This window comes from Lipophrys pholis (genome assembly GCF_963383615.2).
Source record: "Lipophrys pholis genome assembly, chromosome: 8".
Taxonomy (NCBI): Eukaryota; Metazoa; Chordata; class Actinopteri; order Blenniiformes; family Blenniidae; genus Lipophrys; species Lipophrys pholis.
Genome location: NC_137630.1, coordinates 22,586,986 through 22,612,605, shown reverse-complemented (window position 1 = coordinate 22,612,605; position 25,620 = coordinate 22,586,986). Strand labels below are relative to the sequence as shown.

Below are 25,620 nucleotides of genomic sequence, written 5' to 3'. Positions count from 1 at the left end.
ATTTCCATTTGGTATTAAAATAATAGTGAAGTACACTCCAACAGACACACATTCATGCTTTATTTACCGTTCAGCATTTTATTTTATTATTTTTTTCGTTTTTGTGCTCCTAAGATGAAACAAAGCCAACCCTTGCCACAAGTTGTGACGTCAGTGTGGTCAATATTCTTGCATTTTAAAGAGTTTTAGATACCAGGAAGCGTATAAAACATCTAGGACATCCCAAAGCATTTTGAGAAAGAGTTTGCATTTTTACTTTTGTATCTTCAAAGTTTAAATGGTAATGATAAATAGACTTCACTTATATAGCGCCTTTTCGCTGACAGCAGCCCCAAAAGCCCTTTACATTCACCCATTCACACACACATTCACACACCATTGGAGGCTGCAGCCGTGCAAGGCGCTGTCACCTAAATGAAACACCATGACTAATAAGTGATCAGGAATTAACCTGCTTTAGAGGATGAGGAATCTATTTATATTAGGATCGGCATTTACTTTCAATTCCACATAATCTCTTTGCATTACGTAACTATTCTGTCGCCACTTGTCACTGAATGTTAGTCAAAGTTTGGTGAGTGCTTCATGTAAAGTACAAAATTGAAATATCAAATTTTCTATAAACAGCTCAGGGGTTGATCATTTAAAATGAATGCAGTTCACACATAGTAAACTGTAACATCTACCAGAAATGTTCATCTAATTCCCCTCACCTCAGTCATATAAATGAGTTTGATCTCCATAAGCCTGACAGCATGGATCATTACCCGCACCTGTAAATAAAAAGACAAGGCAGGACCAGTTAGTGCCAGGGAACAAGGAATCAGGTGGAAGCAGGGAGCTTCCATAGTGATTTGCGAATCAATATCAGTGATTAACTAACGCAAAATCTATAGTAAATAGCTGCAAACAGCCATAAAATAGTGGCAATTAGTGAGAAAAACCACAATGATGATCAAGTGATTTTTTTCAGAAAGATATAAAAAATGGAAAGAAGATCACCAGAAAAAAAAAAGCATGTGACAATAAAAAAAGAAATCATGGTTTTGCAATGTACTTACTTGGGCTGAAATACATCTCAGATTTACTTGGACAACATGAAACATCCATGACTCAGGTTCTCACAAAGTTTATCCAGTTAGAAGCAGACCGGGTAAAGCAACTCGTGAATCTCCCTTGATTCTATATTTAATTCTATTCTATTCTATTCTCAAGGTGCTCCTCGCCTGTGGAACAAACTTTCTGAACACCTGAGAACTGCTGACGCACTCGTTTCTTTTAAATCAGACTTTAAAACAGCATTATTTGCTCAACTTTTCCGATAGATATTACCCTTATATTAATAAAGATTTCACTTTGTGTATCCTCCATTTCATGCCTTTCTCAATTGCCATTTTTCAATACATGTTTTACATTTTCTATGCGATCCTTTTAAGTTTGCGCGGTCGCACGTATTTTGTCCCTCGCCGCTTCCGGTGGTACTGACGTGTTGTCGATCACATGACCGGAAAGAGTCGCTGCAGCTGCAGGCGGCGTCGAGCTGTCAACCTAAATCCAAACTGTCAACAACACAGTTATTATCCGTGAGTATAAATAAATCGACTTTGCGGTTTGGATTGGCAGCGTTTTCCTCCGCGCCGCTGGGAGTTCGTTGTTGTTGTGCTTCGAACAGACGCGGAGGAAACGGGAACATCTGTTAGCATCCTGATGCTAACGTTCAAATCTGGTCAGTGTAGCGGAGGGCGGATAAAGGGAGATCAATATCACTCAATAACAAGACCGGGCAGCTTCTTTTCACTCTCAAATGAGTGTTTACGCGCGGTAATTGCGAGTAAACACCTTTGTAGCTGGGTGTGTTTTCCCACTCCGTTCGTGAAGTCGGCAAGTTTTTAAGTCTTACAATTCAAGCAGTAAAATCTTATTTTATTTGCCTTTCTTCCGGATAAAATCAATAAAACACCCACGAATAATTAATCACATAGTTTGTCTTTGACATGCTGCGCATTGAAGGCAAATGTAAATCTTTCCACCTTATCCACATGTTACAAGTGACACTGGACTAAGATTGTGTAATAAATAGTAATTTAACCAGAAACTTTAGAAAGATTTACCTGGCTGCAATAATAAATATAATCTCAACATGTGTCAGATCTTCTTTCTACAAGTCATGGGCAAAAATTTAAACATAATTTAGTTTCAATTTTGACTTCAGTTAAAACACTAAATAAAGCTTTATAATAATATCAGCCATCGGACAAAAAAGGATTTAACATTACCTTGAGGTAATCCTCGTATTGCCACCTCAGTGAAAGTTCATATGGACACGAGGAAATATACTTTTCACTGTCTATGTGGAACAGTTGTGTCAGTGAACCTGTTTATGGCAGTGACTCTCCCACAGACCGTGTTTGACTTTTATAAAAGCCACCATGTGTCATTACAGTCAAATATATATAGGTTGTATGCTGTGCTCAGCTCCCTGATCGATCTTCTATATCAATTTATCAAGTTCCCGCTGAGGGTGAAGGCAACGTATTGGACAGGTCAAGAATCTGTCACAGGGAAAACACAAAGCTATGGACAACAACACACACTCACACCTCCAAACACATGTTGTTGGTACAGAAAACAGTAACGTCAGCTTTCCACCTGCTCTGGTTAGTGAGAGAATTGACAAAAAGGAACAACAAAAGAAGTTTGTTGTTTTTGTTTAAGAAAAACTAGTTTACTTCAGAGCTGATGGAGTAACTTGAGAGATTCGAAGTTAACAGATTCTGCAGGAGGGTACAGAGAGAGAGAGACTAAAGGGGCCTCATAAAGTTAGTGGCATAACGGTAACATGTGACTGTACAGGAGAATAAGGAGTTGGTGTGTGTGCGTGTGCACTTTTACACTAGTGGGGCTATTTTCAAATCATTTAAAGCACTTTGTGCTACATTTCTGTTTGAAAGGTGCTTTATAAATGACTAAAGTATTGATGGCTATGCAAAAAAACTGGCCTTTCTTTCGGCTAAGCTTGGATTATTTAGTCATGTCATGTGTTCAGACACTATGTTTCCTGTTGATATTGGATAATATGCTCCTATCGTCATCCATCTTGAGCATCTTTGTTGTGTGTTTAGGTCAGCACAAATTAAAATTCCTAGTGTAAGCTGTATTATGGATTGCTTCCCTCAGTTATGTTTGGGCTCATCCTCTCCTTCTTCTCCGCCTTCAGGTTCGCCGCGATCTTCTCAGGCAGTCATGGAGCTCACGGGGCGCCGGTGTCACACCCCGTAACATGCGGACCAAAGTAGGATCCCGCCACCTTGCACTTCTTTCCCAGGGACCCAGCCGCCTGCCGTCATGGCCTCCAGCTACCCGCCTCCGTTTGAGGGCACAGGTGAAGTGAAGGAGGGCTTCCTCTGCCCGCTGTGCCTAAAGGACCTTCAGTCATTTTACCAGCTCCAAGATCACTATGAGGAGGAGCACTCGGGGGATGACCGGCACGTAAGGGGGCAGCTCAAAAGTAAGTGGTACTTTACTGTTTTCCACTGTTGTAAATAGAATAAAAAAATGTTTGACTGTCTTGTCTTTCAAAAAGACAGTGCATTGAATACAGCTGCGCTCGTATTTACTAATGGAGTGCCAGAAAAATGATCGAACGTGAGGCGGAAGGCCGGAAGCAGCCGATTAGTTGTGTGGTGATCGATTTGAAAAGAAGTGCATCCCCTCATTGCATAATAATCTAGAATACACCAGATTATAGGTGCGACTTTCCACTAAAGTCTTGACATTGTTTGTGTTCAGGTTTGGTTCAGAAAGCGAAGAAAGCCAAAGATAAACTCCTGAAGAGGGACGGAGATGACAGACCCGACACCGGCACCTATGAGTCCTTCTACTATGGCGGAGTGGACCCGTACATGTGGGAGCCTCAGGAACTGGGTGAGCGAGGCATATTCACCGCACCGGCATCAACGTTTCTATTAAAAAAATACAAGAAGAGAAAAAGTCATTATTTTATCAAATAAATGAACAAATGTGTTTTTCTTTCTCTCTTTGCAGGGGCGACGAGAAGTCACCTGGACTTCTTTAAAAAGCACCGAGCAGCCAGAATAGATCATTATGTTATCGAGGTCAACAAGCTTATCATCAGACTGGAGAAGGTGTGCAACGTACAATTGCCAATGATTGCAATCCTGATTTTCCTCCTGCCTGCTGTTTTGTCAAATTAAAAGTGAACTCGCCCTCGACGCAAAGTTTTTAATGAATATGTTTTGTTTCAGTTGACGTCGTTTGACAGAACCAGTTCGGACGCTGCTAGAATCAGAGGTTTGTGTTTTGAATCTCACGCTTGCCGTGTGTGTGCGTGGGTGTGAGAGTTATGAAATGTCATAGATCACGAGTGTGTATCCTCCTTTGTAGCCATTGAGAAGTCTGTGGTGTCCTGGGTGAACGACTCCGATGTGCCGTTCTGTCCCGACTGCGGAAACAAGTTCAACATCCGAAACCGCCGGCACCACTGTCGCCTCTGTGGCTCCATCATGTGTCGGAAGTGCATGGAGTTCATCCCCTTACCTTTGGCACGTATGTATGAACAACAGCTCAGGCATGAGTAAAACGACCAGAAATGTAAAGTTAATTGTCGCCGTGTGTTTTTTTTTTTTAACTTTTCAGTTCTTATTTCTTCTGCTTCTATCGATAGAGAAGCTGATTTGTGGCACTCGAGAAGCCCTGTGTGTTCCCGGGAGTCCCGGACAGTCGCAGTCGCCCCCAGCGGGAGGCGGCGGCGGTGGCAGCGGCAGTGGCGGGATGGGCTCGAGAAGAGGTAGCATCAGCAGCCTGAGCAGCGTGACCTCCATGCTGGAGGAGAAGGACGACGAGAAGATCCGCTGCTGTCACCATTGTATGGACACGCTGCTGAAGAGACAGCAGAAGTTAGAAGAAAAGGATCACGTGCCAGATATAGTGAAACTCTACGAGGTGAATCTGTGTACATTTTCTGAGTCATTCCGAGCTTAATTTCAAACTTGTATATGTATGTATATTTTTTAAATGACCTCTCGGGGCCCAATCAGTACCGTCTAGGCCCACCAGGGGGCCGCGGTCCACACTTTGGGAATCTCAGGTTGAGAGTTTGCTAAGCTGCCTCCTTCCTGTAGGTGAGTGTTTCCTGTCGTTAACTTGCTCGTAATTTGTCTCCCTCCTCAGCGGCTGAGGATGTGCATGGATAAAGTGGATGAAAAGGCTCCGGAGTATATTCGAATGGCAGAATCTCTCAAGTACGACCAGTTTTAAGAAGAAAAAAGAATCAAATGGTAACTTATTGATTGACTCTCACTGACTCTGGGCTCTACACCTTTCAAAGTGCCGGAGAAACTACATACAACCTTGACACTGCTGGTGGACTGAGGCTCGAAGTGCAGAAGTACTACGAACTGATCGACGCCCTGAGGTTCAAGTCACTCCTGACTCAGCATTTCAAAAGTAAACTCTTGTAAAACGTGAAAGATTAAACTGAGCTTTGTTGTTCTCAGTAAGAAGATTTTAACACTGGGAGTGAAAGATGATCCACAGCCACATCCGAAAGTGCTCCAACTACAGAGGATGATCCGCTACACAGCCACGCTCTTTGTCCAGGTATCCTACTGATCAACCAAGAGCTCACAAACTCGCACCCACATTCACTTTTCTTACTCTGGGCTGCTCTTTGTGTCCTGGATGTTTCAGGAGAAGCTGCTAGGTCTGATGTCTTTACCCACTAAGGAGAAGTATGAAGCACTTAAAGAAAAGAGGAAAGAGGAACAAGAGAAGAGACTCCAACAAGAGAGACTGGTGAGATTTTACATCCAAATACAGTAATCGTTGAGTGGTGGCACTAATGCTTAATACACTGAAAAGATGATGAGATGTTGAATTTACATTGTAAATGCCTCTTTTATAATTGAAGGCCGTTGTGTGTAATTACTTGTTTACTGCATTAAAATGCACAATATAAATATTTAGAATTTTCACTACTGCTTATGAACTGTATGCTCCCTGACCTACAGCCACATTTTATGATGTGACCTTAGAGCTGCAGAGGCTCCGGTTGCAGCTTGTCACAGTGTGTGTGTCTCCGTCCACAGGCGGCTCAGGAGGCTCTGAAGCGGCGGCAGGAGTCAGAGAGAAGCCGTCCGCCGGCCAGCACCAACGGCGAGCTGCCTCAAGCCCCGAGAGCGCCACGCATGACCAAAGCCGCCGGGTGGCTGCCCTCTGCGGACTTGCGCAGCGAGCTGGAAGACCCCCTCCTGCAGCAGATCGAAAACATCCAGTCGTTCCTCCGTCAGGCGCGCGAGGCCCAGAGGGCGGACGAGGTGGCCATGCTGGAGGAAAACCTGCGTCAGCTGCAGGACGAGTACGACCAGCAGCAGACCACGCTGGCCATCGCGCTCTCCCAGAAGCTGGCGCGGGAGGAAAGTTTGCAGCAGGGGGAGATCGATCGCCTGAAGGCCTGGGAGCGGGAGGAGAGAGTGCAGTGGGGCTCCAGCGTGAGCTCCAGCCTGCCCTCCATCACCTGGGAACAGTCGCTGGACATCAGCCCAGCAGGAGGCTTCCAGGAGGACGACGCCGCCGCAGAGGAGCTGACTCCTAAAGCTGGGAGGAGTCCGTCGTCTGTGAGGGCCTTCCCGGTTCCCATCAGCCAGGAAGAGTCTCCTCCAAGGCTGAGGAGCTTAGGAGGGCATGTGACGCCCCCCGGTGGCGAGGGGCAGAACAGCACCGCTCTTAACCCTTTTGAAGACGAGGACTCGACCCCCATCGAGGAGGATCCGTCGAATCCTTTCTTTGAGGACATCAAGAGGGAGCACGAAGAGGAACCCAACGGGAAGAAGGAATACAACCCCTTTGATGAGGATGAAGAGGGCGACAAAGCGGCGGAGGCCGTACCCGGAAACCCCTTTGAGGAGGAGGACAGTGACGCAGGCAACCCTTTCCTGGAGGCCTCCGGGACTTCTCCAGAAGCCTCCACCAACCCGTTTGACGGCGACGAAGACAGCGAGGCGCTGCCCGACGTGGACATGATCGAGGAGGAGCTACTGCTGCAGCAGATCGACAACATCAGGGCCTACATCTTCGACGCCAAGCTCAGCGGTCGACTGGACGAGGTGGAGCTGCTGTCGGAGAACCTCCGGGAGCTGCAGCGCACGCTGCAAGAACAGAAGAAGAAGAAGAAGAAGAAGCACTGACACATTTCTCATCCAGATCACCCGCCACTTACCAAGTCCTGCAAGGCTTCGCTCACTTTACATGACTGATGAGCCCGACGAGGTCCGACCGGGCGAGGTCTGACCGCACCACACATTGAATTCATCTCAAATTGAAACACAAACTACAGTGCAGTCGTAGTTTCCTTACTTTCCAAATGTCTTTTTTTAACCACTCACCCCGTCGAGGGACGCAGAGAGCTGGATTCTGTGCCAGCATGCACAATTTTGTAAGCACTGAAAGTGAAAAGCATTTGTACAGATGTGTAGATTAAGATGTAAACTGAAAAAAAAAACAAAGAAACCCCATGAACAATGGAGGATTGTTTATCGGTCAGTGTTCTTTTGGAAGTCCTGATATACAGTTTAGCTCTCTGGTTGATGCTATGAACAAAGTCTATTATTATCTCAGCTTGAGTTAAACATGTAGACGCCACTCAGCTTTTTACCGTCCACATAAAGATTTAAAACACATTGTAATTGTAGAATCGCAGAAATTAAATATCGACAGTTAATGATCATTAAAGAACACAGTCTTCATAACTCCTTTACGAAGACTGGGCCCAATTTCGCATTTAATTAAACGAATGAGAAGGAAATGAAAATACAACTTGTATATTTGAGCAGCCTTGCTGGTATTAAAGGATCATCGTCACACATCAACGCTTACACAAGTGATCACAGTGAAGTTTGTGACACTTTCTCTCAATGGGCTGCATGTGTCAGTTCCTCCGAGGCGACGTTGAGCCGGTGGCCCCGCTCGTCTTCCTGCACCTTGTTTTTTTTTTTTAATATGAATATGAATCTGATAAAAAGTCACTCTTGTGTCGTACTATCAGCCACGAACTGTATGTGAAGCATGTTATCTGTAAAAACCTGGTGTTCACCGTGCCGGTACTAAACACTATTTACCGAGGGACTAACAGCTTAAAAATCCATGTGTGTACAGAAATGAGCCCTATTTGTGCAGGTTTATTCAAACTTTAGGTCAAAGAAACATTGTCCGGTATACTAACACTACATGAATGCCAGCAAGTATTACCACTAACAAGAATTAGCCGTCGTGCCGCCATAGTTCGCATCATAAACCATTTCTTTTGTTTGTCTTTGTGTCTGCTCGTCGCGCTGCTTCCCTTCGACGCTCGCCGGAGGTCTTAGGCCAAATCTGCAACATTAAATGTTTGATGGCAGCGTGAACAAACCGAGGAGCTTCAATTTCTTCTTCTCTCCATTCACGACGGCGGCAAATGAAAACATTTGACACACATTTATAAACTTTGGAAGAGTCCATCTCGGCACCAATAAAACAAAAAAAAATAACTTGTCTACAGTAAAACGTGTTTCTTGTTCTTCTGTATCAAATCTCCTTTACTATAAGTATAATACGATTTTATTTTAGATATAATGGCAGCAACTGAGCCCAGAATAGTTGGAAACTGGCATAAAAAAAAATACTTTCACCTTTTATTATTTTGTTATGATTGTCAGCTGTGATAGAATCCAGTAGTAGACTGATGTCCAACAAAATTATTTGGATCCCTCCACAGTACAAATAGAAAAAAAAATGTGTTTACCACTGCATAAAGAACGTGACGTGTCTGTACTAGGAAACCACTGCATGAGCAGAGCTACGCTGTCTGTGAGCACAGTCTACTGATACAAGTTCAAACTTTAACACGCAGAGGAGAGTGAGCACAGTCCCGGCGGTGCTTTTGAGCCAACGCGCATTATAATCTAACCGAGGAAACTCTTCTCTCATCAGACGAATCAAAAAGCTGAACTACTTTTTGGAAAACAAAGACGCGGACTGTCGCCAGTCCAGAACTTTCACCATCAGAAAACATGGGAAAGCAGACTCACGAGCGTGAAGACGTTAAAACGGCACGTTTTCCTCTTTACGGATTGAATTACAAGGAACGCGGTGGAAGCCGTTCAAAATGGGCTAATATCTTCCATCATTTCAATTAATTATAACCTGCTTTTCCACATTTGACTGATCTTCCCACGTTTGAAATAAATTTTGTATGTACATTTGAGTATCAAACAAAGTAAAAAAAAGAAAAGAAAGAAAGGCTTGTGGCTACAGCCTGAACAGGAAAACCTGGGTTTTATTAGAATATTCTGGTAAACATCCGTGTCCGAGTACCTCTTTTAACCACGTTATGCTCAAAGACAAGATGTGATGTCGGGTTAACCGAACGCCGTTCAAAGTTTGTGATGACGCGCCGGCGGCTTGCTGCTTGAGCGTCGACACTTTCATGTGGCCGTATAAAAAAACAAACAAAAAAAAGTCCCGCCTCGGCAAAAAAACAAAAACAAAACGTGGAGGGAATCTTCAAAAGTCCGTTCAGCCTCACAGACTCTCACTCCTGTGACGCTGCCATCTGGGCCCGGTATTTGCCCGTCATCTCCCTGGGCAGCGGCGTGGTGCCAGGACACGGCACCTGGCCGTCCACCTCGCAGATACACTCCCTCAGACAGTACTTCTTTGGCCCGAAGTTGGCGGGGTTGGAGGCCTGCATCTTGGCTTCAGCCTCCCGTTGTAACACTTCCCTGCGGAGACGGACACACAAACAGATCGCCTGGTCTCAGCAGGAGGTCGGACATTTGAAATGCGAACGTGCGAAAGGGGACGGAAATCGTCAAAGTCATGCGGGCTGAACTCCGGACCAACCAGCGGGGCGAGGCTCCGCCACGAAGATGTACTGAAACCGTGGCCACCAATTTAACGAGGAGTCTTCATTTAACACTCTAATTACAGACGACTCGCAAATGAAACGAGGTTGAATTGTGGTGAAATGAATTTCCTCACCTTGTAACCTGTGAAACTCGTGATTTCATTTCTGAAATCTGCTTGCAGATCCTAATAATGTGCACGCGACTCACAGTTTCAATACAACAGTCATCCCTTTGTTTGCTTTGAGTTTGCAGTTTCCAGCTTTATCTTAACCTTTCAAGCTGTGCTGTTTACATGCACGCCTCATTTATTGTAGTTTTAGTGTTTGTTTTTAAACAAGAAATCCTCATATGAAAACAAGTGGTAAGTTTCAAATATTTATGTATTTCAAACACATTTTTAGACGCCATGGAAATGTAATGCAGATAAAATAAAATGATTAAATAAGTTATGGCACAAAACCAGAAATGTAACAGGTACAATAAAAAACAAAAAAATCCTTTGGAAGTCTGATATCTACCGAAAGGAGGTCTTTACTAATCCCTCATTTCTGATTTTAACTACTCATTTATTCTGTGTATCATTTGTGTTCATCCCTGAATTAGCTGCCGAAGGAGTTCTCGTTTTCTTAACATTTACAATTAATTCTATAAGATGTTCAATGTAATGCTGTAAGCTAGTTTAGTTCCTTCTTCTACAGATCTATGCACAACGGCTCACATCTTTATTTAGTTCGTAAGTGCAAATCATTTCAAATACCTTCATATTAGTGTGGAAATGTCATTTTCTTCTCTTTCAGTTGTTCTTTGGTGTTAAAGTCTGTCTGAGTCACCACATACAGATGAATAGTTTCTAGGACGTGATCCCCTCATTGTTTGTCTCCACATGCAGTGCGACTTATCACACGCAGCTGCGAGCTCGGCCAAACTCTATCCAGTTCCTTCAATTTTTCACACATTAACTGGAACTCCTGCAAACAGGACGCACCTGATCACAATTTGGAGCCACAGCAGAGGATTTAGTACCTTTTGTCATCTTAGTTCATAAAGACACTTCTCAAAATGTTCTCTTTCAGACATTTTCTAGAAGCCCTGTGAAGATGCAGGTGTCATGAAACTTTTTTTCTTACTCTGATTTTCCCAAAATCTTCCGAACATGCTGTGAAATCTGCTTGTGGTCTTTTCCTTCAACATCCACCAGGACTTGCTCCCCGTCATCTGGACGCGGGCAGAAAAAACAAACACATCAGTCAGATAGAGATTGTAGGACATGTCAGGAGGTTAAAAAAAAAAACAACCCAGTGAGGTTACACACCCAGGTAGAACTTCAAATAAGGGGACGGCGTCATGTTTTTGAACATCATGATTTGGACCCAGGGGTTTTTATACTGGATCTGAGGAATATTGAAAAACACAAACTTTCTGCAAGAAAGAGAACGAGAGAGAAAATAATTGATCAATATTAAAGTGCATTCAAAATACCACCTATGCTGAATTTCTCTTCTATACTATTCTTGTTATTGCTGACCATAGAAAATTCTGCAATTTTGGAATGGTGCATGTTTTGTAAACCAACATTATAAATAAATGTCAGTTTATTAGTTAAAAAAACTAAATAAAAACTTTCTAAAATGAACTTGGATGTCAGATCGACGTTCCCATGTAATGAATGTGAGGTTTGCATATATCATCTTTGCCTACATGTAAATTCCTCTATAAGAGGAATAGCTATATTTATGATACATATCGATATCTACTGTAGGATTTCTAAGATTTACAGTCTGAATGTGGCCTTTTGTCTCGATTATGCGTGAAAATACAGACAGTTGTGTTACTAAAGCATCAGAAGACATGATTAAATGACAATACAAGATCGATGAGATATCGTTTGATCAGACGGCTCTGTCGATACATTGGTTGCCTTTTAATTATACCCAGTCTAATGTGGTTATGCATCCGTTTTTAAACAGTTTAATCCGGATTCTTTGGTCTGACCTTGCTCCGTCGCTCAGCTCTCCGCTGGTGTTGTAGTTGACTGTCATAATCTTCACCCTGTTTTTGAACATTATCTCTCCTTTCTGGAGATACTCCAGAGTCCTCCTGATCGGAAACCGTCCTTTCATCGGCATTTTACTGCTTTTATTTACAAAATTACAATCTAAAGTCTGAATGTGTCGTGTCGCACAGGCACGCCGAGAGGACGCGTGTTGATGACGTAACACGTGTAACAGCAACCGCCCGAGGAGCGAGGGTAGTTGTAGTTTTTAGAAGAACTACAAGCATGGTTCGAAATATACTTTAAATGCGTTCAAATTCAGTTATTAGGGACCAAAGAGATTAAATATGGAAAAAACAAACAGAAAGATGTCTAATCACATGCTTGCCTCTAAATTCATTCAAAAATATAGCCACAAGGAAAGAATTTTGCCTGTTAAAAGTATTAACTTGTTGGCTTTTAAACTGCAGATGAGATCATTTGAATGATTTTGAGAGTAACTATTAATGTCGTTTCTCCAAAATGAGTGACGTAAATGAGGTACAGAAACAAAGAAAAGAGGCGAGCGTCTTTTCCTTTCATCCCTCTCTCTTTCTCTTTTCTAGATTATGGAGCTGTGTGGTGTGTGCACGAGGCTGAGGATTAGATATTGAACTAAATGAATTACTGCCATCGCCTCCTGCCAGCCAACTTCGGTATGAATAAAATTACACATGGATCACACTTCGAGCAAAAAACACCCCAAAATGCAGTTGCAGTTACACTAATGGCAGAATTTGAAATTCATTAGAAAAACAATCCAGATCTTTAGCAGGAGTGGTTTATCCATCAGAGGTGTCAAACATAAAGCTTGTGGGCTCAAACCAGCCCACCAGAGGATCCAGTCTGACCTGGGGCATGACTAATGGGATAAACATCACAATAAAGACTTTAACCGTATTATTCCAATAGAAGTAAATGCTATTTGAAATTTGTCCATTTGGAATCAGGACTTTTTTCTTCAATGTACTTACTTGTTGCCTTTGTGTTTCATAAGAGGTTCTGTCTGTCCCCGACAAGAACAACTCAAGTCGAGTCCCGTTTCATGAATAACTGTTTATTTTGTTTAAACTGTGCGGCTCCAGAGAAGCCGGCCTCAAGAGACTGGAATGCTGATACAGGAGCTCAGTCGATAATACATTTGCTTTTTTATATCTTCGTCGGTGTGAGGTAGAAATGTAAGGTTGTGACCCACTTGAGTAAAACATGAATGCTGTTTTGAACTTCTCAATGTTAGAAGAAATACATTTTTACATGAGCAGAAAAACAAAGGTACATTTACACAGTATAAAATTCTAGTCATAACATACTCAGCCCACCAATAAAAAAAAAAATAAAAATAAAAATCCGCTGCTCATGGTAAATCTTTTTTTAAAGCCACAACATTTAAATCGACACTTTCCATACAGCATTTAATAAAATGCGCTTTAAGCAACTTCTTCATGCATTGCAATGCACTATAAAAAATTAGAACAAGGCTCCTTTTTGGGGCAGACAGCCACAAGATTATAAAACCCTGCTTTAAAAAAAACATGCACTCATTTTAATGAAATTACATGTACAAAGGTCGTTTCACACCAGTGCCTTTACAAACAGTCTGTCCAGGTTTTCAACCCAAATATTACACTTGACATTTATTTCACAAGACAAACTCGCCGTCGACTTATTTACATCCCCGTTCTCATTCACGACGCTGTGGAGGCTTTTTCTGAAGCTTTCTACTCGAGGGGCAGCCCCGATGCATATCCTCATACCGTCTTTGAGACATCAACGCACTTGAGACTGGCTTCCCAACATAATGTAACTCTCTTTTTCTTTTGAAATCAGGGAAACCCGCCCAAAAGTACTTTAAGTACACTTAGTATGTAACAAGCAAATTTGTTCACAACAAAGAAAAGTTTCCAGGAAACGGACAAAACGCAAAGTTTTAGTCAGCGAGAACACAGTCCAGAAGCTGATTGATGTGCACGATAATACAAAAGCAAAAAAAAAAAAAGAAAAAACTGTAGCTTAGCTACACACACGCTTAGTTTCTAAAGCAAAATCTTTAAGATGATTAGGTTTCTTGACAAAGAATGAACTTCCATCGATAAACAGACAGAGAAAATGAAAATCAGGGTCTTGACAGAGATGGGACAACACAGAATTGATTGTCATAAAGTGAGGAGTGATTAAACAGATGGTATCGGCAACGTGGCGACGCTGAGCAGGAGCAGAGGTGAGCTCTGCTGGTTCCGTCTCTAGAGGCCAGCTCCTCCATCACGTCTGGATCTCATCAAAGTGTCAGTATGAAGGTCTGCATGATGACAACGAGCCCGTTCGCACCACTGACTTACTTCGCTTATCACTTCTTATTGTCTTCTGCCTCACTTTTCTCTCCCTACTTGTTGTTTTAAACACGCAGAGAAGTAAAAGAAATCATTTGGATCACAAATTAACCAAAGCAGTTATTCAAAGATATCAGAGTATTGGTGAGAAATCCGATGTGTCTTACTGAGATTTCTTATAATCAGATTAATGCAGTCATCTTATAAATCAGATCAAAATACGCTGTTTACACGACCCCCCGTTTAACTCCAGATCAGTGTGCATGTAAACGGGCTCGACGATGAGGGCCCACCTCTGCTCCTGAAGTGCAGCACACGCACGCACGCACACACACACACACACACAAAAAGAAATAAATCACTCAACACGAACAGTGTCTCAATGTTGTTCACTGTGGGAGTGAAGTAATCTGAAGCTTGAGAAATTGTGACGGCGAGTTAAAAGTCAAACTGAAACACAGAGTTGGTTGTAACAAGTTAATCGTGTTTCGTGTGCTGGTTAATAAACCTGAACACTTCAGAGCAGCGGCGTCAAACACACGGCCTGAGGGGCGGGAACCGGTCCAGAAGATCAGATCAGTCGTTATAAACCGTCCTGCGGGATCATCTGGTAAACTCTAAAGCAACAATAACCTTCAACATCTTTGCACAAAAAATAGTATTTGCTGTTATTTATAGACTTTATGATGCTACTGATGAGTGGCCCGTCAGCTGAAATGAGTTTGACACCCCTGCTAAAGAGATTCATGATTTAGCACTTTCACGTGATTAATGTGGTTTTTCCAGAATTACTTCAAGAACGTTAAATCAATCTCAGTTGTGCAAAATAAATCAAAGACATTCATTCAGAAATATCTCACCTGTTAAAGCCTGAATTTATCAACACCTTAAACACATCAGCTTACAGCTGACTGTGTTGTAAAACAATAGATTTATTTTCTAATGCTGAGACTCCGGACTAAAATTTAAGAAAATGAAGCTGAAAATGTTGAAAATAACATTTCAACTTTATTTTCTATGTATTTAATACATTGTGGCGCAAGTCCAGTTTAATAAATGAAACAAAAGTTTCCATTTGTCACTTTACTTTATATCCTGCCACGTATCTCATTATTGGCGTTGAAAGTAAAAAGGATGGAGGTGATCAGCTTGGTGATAAGGCGTCGATACATCGAAAAACAGTAGGAAAGGCTGAGGTCAGAAGGTGATGTAATGTAGGCAGGAATGCTGCACTAATATTAAAGGAGACGAGCACAGTCGCAGCTGTAGAGGATTTTCCTTTCTTCTTTTCACGTGATACGGAACGACTGGCGGCACCAGCTCCAAGAAAACATTCTCAGTCATTCGGGAATTCCAATGTCACGTTTTTTACTAAATCTACCGAGTGTTCCTGAACGACTTTGCACCACGCAGTGTTAGAAAACGAGAGCTGCTGCAGGGTTTTCGTACCTGAAGGGGAGACCGACAGTTCTGAGTGACGGGCCGTCATTCTGTAGAGTCACAGTCCTGGCTGTTGTACTCAGCCGTCTCCATCTTGAGGATGTAAGGAATGATGCTGTCAATGGAGACGTTTCCTATTAGGCCGGTGAAGAACAGCTCCTCCGTGATGCTGGAGTTCATCAGTCGAAGGGCCGGGAGTCGCGTCAGGATACGAGTCAGCCTGAAGAGAAAGACACGCTCCTGAAAAAAGTCGTCTTCACTTGTTTTTCTGAAGAAAAAAAAAAAAAAAAAAAAAAAAAAGCTTCCATAAAGTAAAGTTTCATCAAACCCTTTAAGAGTATGATTTATGTCGGGTAACCAGAGATAGACGTATACATTGAAAGCCTGAAAGAATGAAGGCGTTCCTCAAGCTATTGTATGAATGTTGATTGTTATTCACAAATCCACTACTAATCCACTTTACTGTACAATTGCAGATGTTGTAGCTCACCGGTATACTAACCAGGGTCGCAAAATTCCGTGAATTTTCAAATTTGGACACTTTTAATGGGAATTAACGGGAATTTATTGGAATAAATCAGGAATTTACTAAATTGAAGTGTGAGCTCTTAATTGGGAACTTGAATATAGTTAGGGAAAATATATTTTAGCATAATACTGACTAAAAAAAACTGTTTTCATGCAAGTCCTGTTGAATATCGATACCATTCCTTGATCACATGCACATAGCACAGTATTGCCACTAAGCCCGGTCCATCCACTGTGGATTCCTCCATCACATGCACAGATGATTTGGACAATCCTGGACCACACATTTGAGCCAAGAGAAATGAGACTCTGAAAGAGTTTTAAACACCAATAAATGTTGCTCGTAGTATTATAATCCCAGTAGGATTATACCTGTATGTGTCCTCAGGGTAGGTTTTTTGCACATAGTCCTGCAGCTCCATCAGAGCTTTCTCTTGAAACTTCTCAATCTGCCCTCCGCTGTCCACGCCCGGATGATCTGACGGGTCACAGACAGCCATGCACAGCAGATGTCCTCCATTATGTAAATCCTTAACTTCATATCCTTTTATTACACCGATAACCGAGTTAAAATTCTCAGACTCACCGGGGCTGAACAACACTATGGCCTTCAGGTAGGCGTATTCATAGCTGTCCGTCTCCAGCCTCGTCATGCTGTTACAGAATTCCTGAAACTTCCAGATGTGCTCCATCACCTGCTTGACTCTTTCCCCTGACAGCTTGTCTGAGATGGAAGAAGATTCACAGTTTGATGTGTCGTTATTCATGAACGGTATGTCTAATGTTCAAGCTTTAAAGCCACAAGAAGTGATATTGAGCCTGGTAAAAAGTCAACACAATAATGGCTGAAAATCGTGGCTACTACACGGTGCTGTAATCGATGTGAAATACCACATTAAAAAAAATCTAATAGCACAGTTGAATTACAAAATTTTTTATTTTCATTAATGTCAGAGGTTTGTCAGAACAAACCAAGAAGAAACGAGCCAAAACTGAAGCCAGGACTGAGAGATACTAGAGTGACTCCACGCTGCCACCCAATGACTTAGATGAAACATGTCAGCGCTATCAAACACTGTCAGGCACATTACTGTGTTATATCTGATAATCTTTCTGATTTCCCACCCCCCCCCAAAAATTTTTTTTCAACACCTCAAAGAAAAAATAATGACATTTCTGTACTCCTGTTAATGTGTTTGTCCTACTGTGAAAAGATGGCGAGGTCTGTGGTCCGTACCATCCTGGATGCTGCTCTGAAGGTGGTTGATGATGGCAGCCAGGATGGTCGACAGGTTCATCACATGAGCGCACTGAGCCAGACCCAGAGTGAACAGCTCGTTCCAGCAAGCTCGCACCAAGCTGGTGTTCGCCTCCTGACTGAAAAAAACAGAGGCAATTGAAAATGGGATGTTTTCATGACAGTGGTGCAAAGCCATACATGTTAATACTAAACAGGAGCTTGATGTGTAATTTCTAAAAGTGTAATTGAGGCGTTTCTGTGTGGAACAGATCCTCACCCGAGGGCTGAGAAGGCAGGGATGGAGCGAGCCCAGTGCATGGAGAGGAAGAGAAGTCTGGACGCCGACTCACAGATGTAGTGAACATTCAGATACTCAGGCATGGGGCTGGGCATGGTCAGCTAAAGGATTGAAGCACAAACTAAAAGTTCCTGATAATTGTGAAGATTTTTACAACCATAATTATGAATATGATGACTATCGCGTCCATTAGATTTATTTCTGATAAGCAAACTGCACAAAACCTGTAAAAAAAACAAAAAAAAAGCTTTTATTTCTTAAAAATGAAGCCATATTTATAGATTATCACAAATTATGCAGTTATTACATTTTGAAAGACTGTTTTCACAATAATTCTCCTTCAATATTGGATTATAGACAAAATAAGCTCCCTGACCTGTTAAGAGATTTTCTCTGTGTTTGGAATAATGGGCGACTCAGTAGTTGTCAATGTGAGCGTGTACCGTCACACACAGTCAGGTGTGGGATCAATTCCAGCACCCTGGACCTACAGCCTACGTGGCAACAGGCCACTTTAATCTTTTACACTCTTTTAACTGGGTTCTGGTGTTCAGAGATGCAATATGGAGACTTAACTGGGATTTATTAATAGAAATTCAACCAATTAAAATGATTGTTTTGTGGTTTTCCTGGAATAAACTTTTCATATCAACAGTATATTGAGAGTAGGTCCATCCACAGAGGCAGGTTGTTCAACAGCTCCATTGACAAACCACCTAATGTCTCCAGCAAAGTTTGTTTGTGTTCATAATAAGCTTAAAGGTCACTGTAGGTCCTCATGCATATTTTGAAGTGTCATTTGACAAAAAAAGTATTCAGTTAAGATTAGTCTGCAACTTAAACTGCTGGACACCCCAGAGTCATACAGTGTGGTTCTTTAAATCAGTGCATTGACAAAAGTTAAATCAAATTCTTCACTTCTCCCATGGACTGACAAAATTGTCTGTATCCTTCAATTATCTGTCATTTTCATCATTTCTTTTCCCACCAGCTGGATGAGTGGACTGCACCCACCTTGAAGCCAACATGGCTGTCTGTGAGCAGGGGTCCTTCTACTTCAATGATGGGCGTTTCCTGGTCTCGACCAATCAGCTGGATCGTTGTTCCGCTGACACACCGCGACTTGTCAAGCAGACTCTGTCTGACCTCCACCTCAGGTGGGTTGAAGACTTTGGCCAGGGTGTCGAAGGCACTGAGAGAAACAAACATGGTCCATTTTAAGAAGGTCAGTAACCGGACTGGTGACCAGGTGGGGGCTGGACTGCTTACTCACCGTGTTATCTCACTGGCAGAATGCTCCTCGTGCTGGCTGTCTGAGGTGTCGCCGTTGTGTAGGCTTTCTTTCAGCGAATCACTCAGGTGGGCCAGTGATGTCACCACATTAGCTAGAGTCCCCAAGTCTCCCTGCCCCGAATCCATCTGACCACAAAAAACAAAGAGACATGCTGATTTTTCACCTTCATAAAAAAATGAATAAACCAAAATGAGACAAAGAAACACATCAGAGGTTAGGTTGTCAAAACTGGACTCAATGAAACGCTACATAATACGCAGTAATAAAAAAGAGCAGAACAAAAGAGAGATGACGTTTTGCTACAGTGATTTGGTTAGGATGAGATTCACCTTTGAGTCAGTCGCCAGCAGTAACGTCCCGTCGCTCTGAATCACAGGCTGCTGGATATTAACCAGCATCCCCTGGTCCAGCAGGCTGGATCTAAATATGAACAGAAAGTCACAGAAGAAGATTGTTTAACAGATCAAACACTTGAACACTTTGGACGTGATTTCCACTGACCTGGAGCCGTCTGTCTCAGTGTCGGATATGAAGGTTGGAGTGGCGATGAGTGGACTGTTCAGGTCTTTGCGGATGTAGATCTTTTGGGTGGAGGCAGCACAGTTGGTGTGTTTCTCTCTGGGCACGATATCGATGGGTTTTCTCTCACTCTGTACAGCTGGGGATGGACAGTAACGTCACTGTTGGTATTTTATTTGTACTGATAAACGGTATGATTCCTATTGCACTCGGACTAATTATTTTTCTGCACCTCACCTGGGTCACTTTTTACTGTTTCCTTGTAAACACGCTCTCTGAGTGTTTGTGTGTGAAGGAGGTCAGGTTCAACAGAGAGCCAGCAGGAGGTCACAGTGTGATTCTAAAATACCCCAAAAAGTAATAAACTACAAATGTAATAAAAGCACTAATGTCGTGGCTTAATATTTCATCCATGTGGAATGTTTCACACCATCAAGTCCCTGAACAGCCTCTTGCTGGATCATTTGCTGTCACAGCAGTCTCACTTGATTCTTACACATGGCAGGCAAGAAAACAATCGAGATCTTGAACTTGATATAACCTTTCAAATGGAAAATATGTATTTGGAATTCATCAAGGGGAATTATTTAGTTGCCTTTAATGCAACTTATCAAATTTTGAGAGCACTCGCAGCAAAAGGTCAATTTGTAAATTTCTAGATTCTTAAGTAAGGAGGATCTACTGTGAAATTGTCTATAGTTTTATTCTCATCCTCTGATATGTGAGGACTAAAACCAGGCTGATATCTGTCCCTAATACCACAGGGCCACAGAGCACTTTCCCTTCGAGCCCAGAACTTTACAATCCTTTCAGGCTCCACTGAGAAAAGGGACAGACTCAACATCTGTAGATAATATACAACATGTATTTATTGTAGATACCTCGCTTTACAATTTACCCAAAATGATTGCCTAATTTTTTTCCAATCAGTGTAGCACCAAATATTATTTATATCATACTACATACTACTCCTATCATGCTGCCAAGCTTGTATTACCTTCAAAAATTGTCTGAATGATGTATTTTTGTGCTTTATGTTCAGTTTGGATGTAAACTCACACTCAGTCTTCATCCCCATCTTAAGGCATTTCCTCAGCCGACAGAACTGGCAGCGATTGCGATGGTGCTTGTTGATGACACAGTCCTGTTTACTGCGGCAGCTGTAGGTCAGATTCTTCCTCACACTCCGCTTGAAGAAACCTTTACATCCCTCACAGCTGACGGCTCCGTAGTGACGCCCTGCACACAGACAGAGCAGGTGAATCACGGCGTGTGTGTGTGTGTGTGTGAGATTACTGACACCATGAGGCTGAACACACTGTTAGACATATCAGGCCGAAGCATCAGGTAAAGCGTGCTGTGGTACCTGAAGCTTTGTCTCCACAAACCACACAGTACTCGACCGGCTGGGGTCGGTTCAGATCCCCCGACTGTCCTAGCAGCCGTTCCATTGACACTGGATCTGTGACAATCTGAAACATGAAGGGGGAAACACAATCAAAATCAACAAGACAGCATTTAGCCAATGACACTGTCAGTAAATGTTTTATGGCAGTGGTTTTCAGTATCATTCCCTTTGATCATTTCGGATCTGAGAAAGGCTGCGGACCCCCAGTGAAGCACAAAACTGTCAGATTGTCCTGAAAATAGAAGCAGCAGACACTTTCCCAGATATTCTTCAACATGTACAAATCTATTGTTGACAACTTCAGATCAGGCAAAGCCTTGGCATGTGATGTTTGGACAGGGTCTGAGACCCTCTGGTGGGAACTACTGACCTACAGGTGGTTATTAGAAGAGACTTGTACCTGTATCCTTCCAGGCATCAGGCTGTCTGCAGCAGTGAAGATGAGCTGCTTAGTGTTGTGACTGTCTGGCGAGGCCAGGATAACCTTGCCTGCCCCTGAGCTGTCAGCCGTCGTCAGAATGAACTGCTGCTTGGGAGCACTGGACGGGTTCATCGCTGTCACTATCTGGATCTTCTGACCTGTCTGCTGGTCCGTTACAATCTGAGGGCGTTGGAGATGCAGGAGGTAACACACAAAGACAGGGGGGTGGGGGATGGAAACACACAAATGGGGTCCAAGTTTAACAGAGAAGGAACGACATAAGTCACTAATTATAACGTCTAGGTTTTCTAAAAAGAGGCAGACAATGTTGCATCAGTGAAGTTGTTACCTGTATTCGCTGTGGTGCGTTGCTGGACTCCGAGGAGATGACCTGAAAGCGCTGAGGAGACTCACTCATCACTGAGTCTGGCGGAGAGGATGACACCTAAGCCAGTTAAACAAGATCAAATCATGTTGATCAAGAAGTCTGAGACACAAATTTATTTCATTTGAGTGGGTCTAATGCCTACGTCTAGGTAAATGCAAGTAGGAGCAGAAAGTATGTCTCTATGGTAACCGCACAGCTCAATAAAGCAGCACCGTGCAATTTTCAATTTTGAAAGACACTTTCCTATGGTTTGGTGGAAGTATGCGGGCAGTGCATCATGACACTGTCCTCTGCACACTCACCTCTGCCTCGAGCTCAGGGTCTGCGTTCTGCTGAGAGAGCAGAGTCAGGTTGGTCGTCATGATGATGTGAGGTCATTAGTGAGGTCTGTTGGGAAAGATGCCAAAGATATTAATCAACCACAACACTGTTGCAGAGGAGCAGGCCAACACAGACATTTTTATGCACATCACAACATCATGGATGACGCTCTGTTCCACTGACATAAAAACACATGCAAACATGACAACACAAGTTTTATTAATCACATATTTTCATGTACATTATTTATATATTGAATAAATTACAGCAGGCAGTGAGTGGTGAGCTGAGTTAAGTCATAATGTTGAAGCGTGGGGGTCCCGGGTTTGGATCCTGGTTGTTTGCGACCTCAAAAACTCCAGAGGAGGAATAGAAGACCTCAGATAGTTGAGGGATCATTTATCTGCTCAACTACAACTATTTTCATATCCAGGCCTCCAAAACCGTCCTCACAGCACGCAGTCATCATCATCATGCTCTTACTTCATACCAACACTTCATGGAAAAATCTGATCATCAAAAAAACCATTGTGCATTTAATTATATGTCCTTTGCAACACCTGTTTAGCAGCACATGAATGCTGAGCTGTATTTCACTACTGACCAACTCCGATCAGCCATTACATTATAACCAGAGAGGGATATCACACCATCTGCAAATGATTCAAATCGAGGCAACAAGTAGACATTTTGTCCTCATAGCTGATGTGTTTAGAAGCCCCAAACAAAAGGTGATGAATACACGACTGAAAAGCTTCAGTTCTTGTGGTGTGTTCACAATCTGTAGTGATCAGTATCCAATAAAAGTGGTCCACAGCCGTAAAAGCAGTGAACCAGCAACAGTGTCGAGAAAAACTCAGAAGCACAGTGGCATCTCCCCTGCACAAATGATTTTAATAAAGAAACTTTATGTAACAGTATGAGCAAATCCTATTACCCACTGTCACTTTGCTAAAGTAAAAATACATTTTCCAGCAGATCTGTTAGTGTGCTTCATTACATTTTTTTGTTGAGCAAACTTTATTTAAAGTTGTGTAAACTGAGAAATACTGTATGAAAAGGATTAAGAAATTTATATTTACAAGCTTTTGTGTTTACAAACGGTCATAAAGTTGATGGGTACGCCAAAGTATGTCTTAGATTTGGGATTAAAGATCGATAGTGTAATACTTTAAAATGGAATTTGGCTGCAGCACACAGGTTGTGCTGCGATCGGAGGGAGGGGAGAGCTGCTGCAGGTTGTTTACTGATTGGTCAGACTCAGGGTCCGTCACGTTTACTGATTGGTCAGAGTCATTGTCCATCACCACCTCCGTCCCTCCACACATCACAACACAGAACAAAATGGAGATCTGGCTGTCATCCAAAAACACTGCAGACCTGCACTTATCATAAATATCATTCGGTGATTTTCCTTCCGGACAACAAAGTATGTGACTGTGTGTGTGCTGAGGGCGAAAGTTTAAAAAAAAAAAAAAAAAAAAAAAAAAAGCAGCAGTGATGAATAAAGCAGTAATGTCGCTGCAGTGCTGTCATCGCGATGGCAAAGGTAAAAGGGTCGAGTTCATCACAGCGAGCAGAGTTAAGACAAACACAGCTGCAGGGGAGTCCCGGACCCCCGCCTGCCCCCCACCGGCTCATGCACGGAGCACTTCACGTCAAGTCCACGGCGGTGTCACGTATTAAAAGCTACTTTAACGTTTCAGCGGAGCTCCACGGTCCATGCCCGGAGCCCGGAACAGCCGGAGCCGGGCAGGGAAGGACGGAGCTCCGCAGCGGCGAGCTAACGAGCTAGCCGGGAGATTAGCTGCGGTCTTTTTTTATGCTCCGGTATCCCGAAGAGCTTTCTACTCTTTTCACCCCGGGACCGACACTTACCTCCGGCGAGCAGCGGCCGTGGGTTTGGGGCGCTGAGCTATTTTATAAAATATTTGTTTTGGTTTTCTTCTGTTAAAGGTCATAGTTCGTGACCCCGCACCAACAGCGCGGTGATGATGGTTCAGCTTTTTTTCCCCTCCTTCCTCCTCTCCGTTCCCCGCGCCCCCCACCCACCCCCCAACCCACGGCGCGAGCCAGACAGCACTGACGTCATTATGTCTGACCGACTGTAGACTTCATTTAATTCACTTCAACATAATTTAATCTATATTTTATTTTAAATAAAGTTCAATAAACGATTAAATAACCTACAAAGTGGCTCCGTGTGTCCCTAAATAGTTCCTTTTTTTGCAGCATGTTATCTTTAACGTTTGTTCTCTATTTACTTTTTTTTTTTTTTTTCATCTCCTATTTTCATCATGGCCACAATTTCGTCTGGGAAATATTTATATCAATTACTGTAGAAGAAGAAAGACAACAAATGTGTCGTCATTGTGAATAAGAACAATGAGAAAATGTGGAGCTGTTCAAGCAGGAAGAAAAACGATTCCAATTAATAATGATGCAAAGGAAAATTAATTATTCGGGTGTAATTGCACCTCCAGTCTTGAGTTTGTGTGTCTGTGTCAGGTGAGGGGCTGCCACGGACCCTTAAATACTTAAAATACACTTGAAATATGGACATTTTAATTAAATAAAAATCTTGATGTTTGATGTTTGGTTCACCTTTCTTGTTTTTTACACTTGTAGCATTGGCAATATTTGCTATTGATTTGCAACAATTTGAACTCCCTTATGGTTTAAATGTGCTTTACGTTTAAATGTGCCTTTCCTAGGCCAAAAATTAAAAAAGGAAGTTCGTCAAAAGTAACACCAATGTATGGTTTATGTATGGTGTGTTCAGCTAAATTCGTCTTGAGCAAACATGACCTGTGAATGGAACTACGAGACGTTTCAATTCCATCTCAGTGGAAGAGAAGTAGAGTCCCGCCATAATTGAATGTGCAGTTTCACCTGAACTAAATGTGCTATCCACAGTAATCCCACTAAACTTGTTTCTATTACATTCTAAAGAAGACATCTCACCTTTTCAGTGTTACGCTCTAATGTTGCACCTTAAATACCAGGAACAGTTAAAAAAAAAAAAAAAATATATATATATATATATATATTTATTTGATGACCTGATACAAGGATGTTGATAACTGTCATCCAGGGCTCTTTACGTCAAACTTCAGTGAAATAAGTGTCACCATTGAATGACCAGCAGGGGTCGCCCTGCTCCACGAGGTGTGATGGGACTGCAGGAAGACAATAGGCACACAGCAGAGCTTTAGATTCAGAATCTGCATGATGATGAACAAATAATCTTTCAGATGTTTTTGTTTGTTTTGGCCGCAGTCTTAACTGCAATCTTAAATTGATTAAATATCACACATGGACTCCAATGCAAAGATTGCAAGATATGCATTTAAAAAAAACTATCTCCTTCCCTGCAGGCGAGAGATGCTTCGCCATTATTGCCCTATTTTTCAGCAATGATCGCCATGCTTGGTAGTAAAAAAAAAAAAGAGTCAATTGGCTATTTTCGATCTACATTTCAGTGGCAGGTCTGGTTTTGTAA

At 42.5% G+C, this 25,620-nt stretch overlaps 3 protein-coding genes across 4 annotated transcripts; 1 reads left to right on the top strand and 2 right to left on the bottom strand.

The window, feature by feature from the left end:
* The first annotated feature begins 1,480 nt into the window (after positions 1–1,480).
* Positions 1,481–8,554, top strand: rbsn (rabenosyn, RAB effector). The gene is made up of 12 exons (XM_080469686.1): positions 1,481–1,583; positions 3,218–3,508; positions 3,790–3,924; positions 4,045–4,145; positions 4,266–4,311; positions 4,405–4,566; positions 4,685–4,962; positions 5,191–5,261; positions 5,348–5,434; positions 5,517–5,619; positions 5,710–5,814; positions 6,108–8,554. The coding sequence occupies exons 2-12, from the start codon at positions 3,346–3,348 to the stop codon at positions 7,203–7,205; spliced, it is 2,349 nt and encodes a 782-aa protein (XP_080325812.1). The 5' UTR covers positions 1,481–1,583; positions 3,218–3,345; the 3' UTR covers positions 7,206–8,554.
* Positions 8,514–12,129, bottom strand: mrps25 (mitochondrial ribosomal protein S25). Its single transcript, XM_080469688.1, has 4 exons — positions 11,895–12,129; positions 11,215–11,321; positions 11,030–11,117; positions 8,514–9,776 (listed from the first exon to the last, which is right to left on the bottom strand). The coding sequence occupies exons 1-4, from the start codon at positions 12,026–12,028 to the stop codon at positions 9,587–9,589; spliced, it is 519 nt and encodes a 172-aa protein (XP_080325814.1). The 5' UTR covers positions 12,029–12,129; the 3' UTR covers positions 8,514–9,586.
* Positions 12,130–15,630: 3,501 nt separating this feature from the next.
* Positions 15,631–24,145, bottom strand: nr2c2 (nuclear receptor subfamily 2, group C, member 2). Of its 2 annotated transcripts, XM_080469687.1 has the most exons (15): positions 23,997–24,145; positions 22,100–22,184; positions 21,759–21,854; positions 21,389–21,589; positions 20,947–21,052; positions 20,640–20,819; positions 19,563–19,719; positions 19,391–19,481; positions 19,041–19,186; positions 18,782–18,959; positions 17,747–17,868; positions 17,467–17,606; positions 16,816–16,953; positions 16,602–16,707; positions 15,631–15,921 (listed from the first exon to the last, which is right to left on the bottom strand). In XM_080469687.1, the coding sequence occupies exons 2-15, from the start codon at positions 22,157–22,159 to the stop codon at positions 15,747–15,749; spliced, it is 1,896 nt and encodes a 631-aa protein (XP_080325813.1). In that variant the 5' UTR covers positions 22,160–22,184; positions 23,997–24,145; the 3' UTR covers positions 15,631–15,746. The 2 variants fall into 2 exon arrangements, 1 of the variants encoding a protein (XP_080325813.1); XR_013935557.1 differs by lacking the exon at positions 15,631–15,921 and having other exon boundaries at positions 16,610–16,707; positions 17,435–17,606; positions 23,997–24,137.
* Between the last annotated feature and the right edge of the window lie 1,475 nt (positions 24,146–25,620).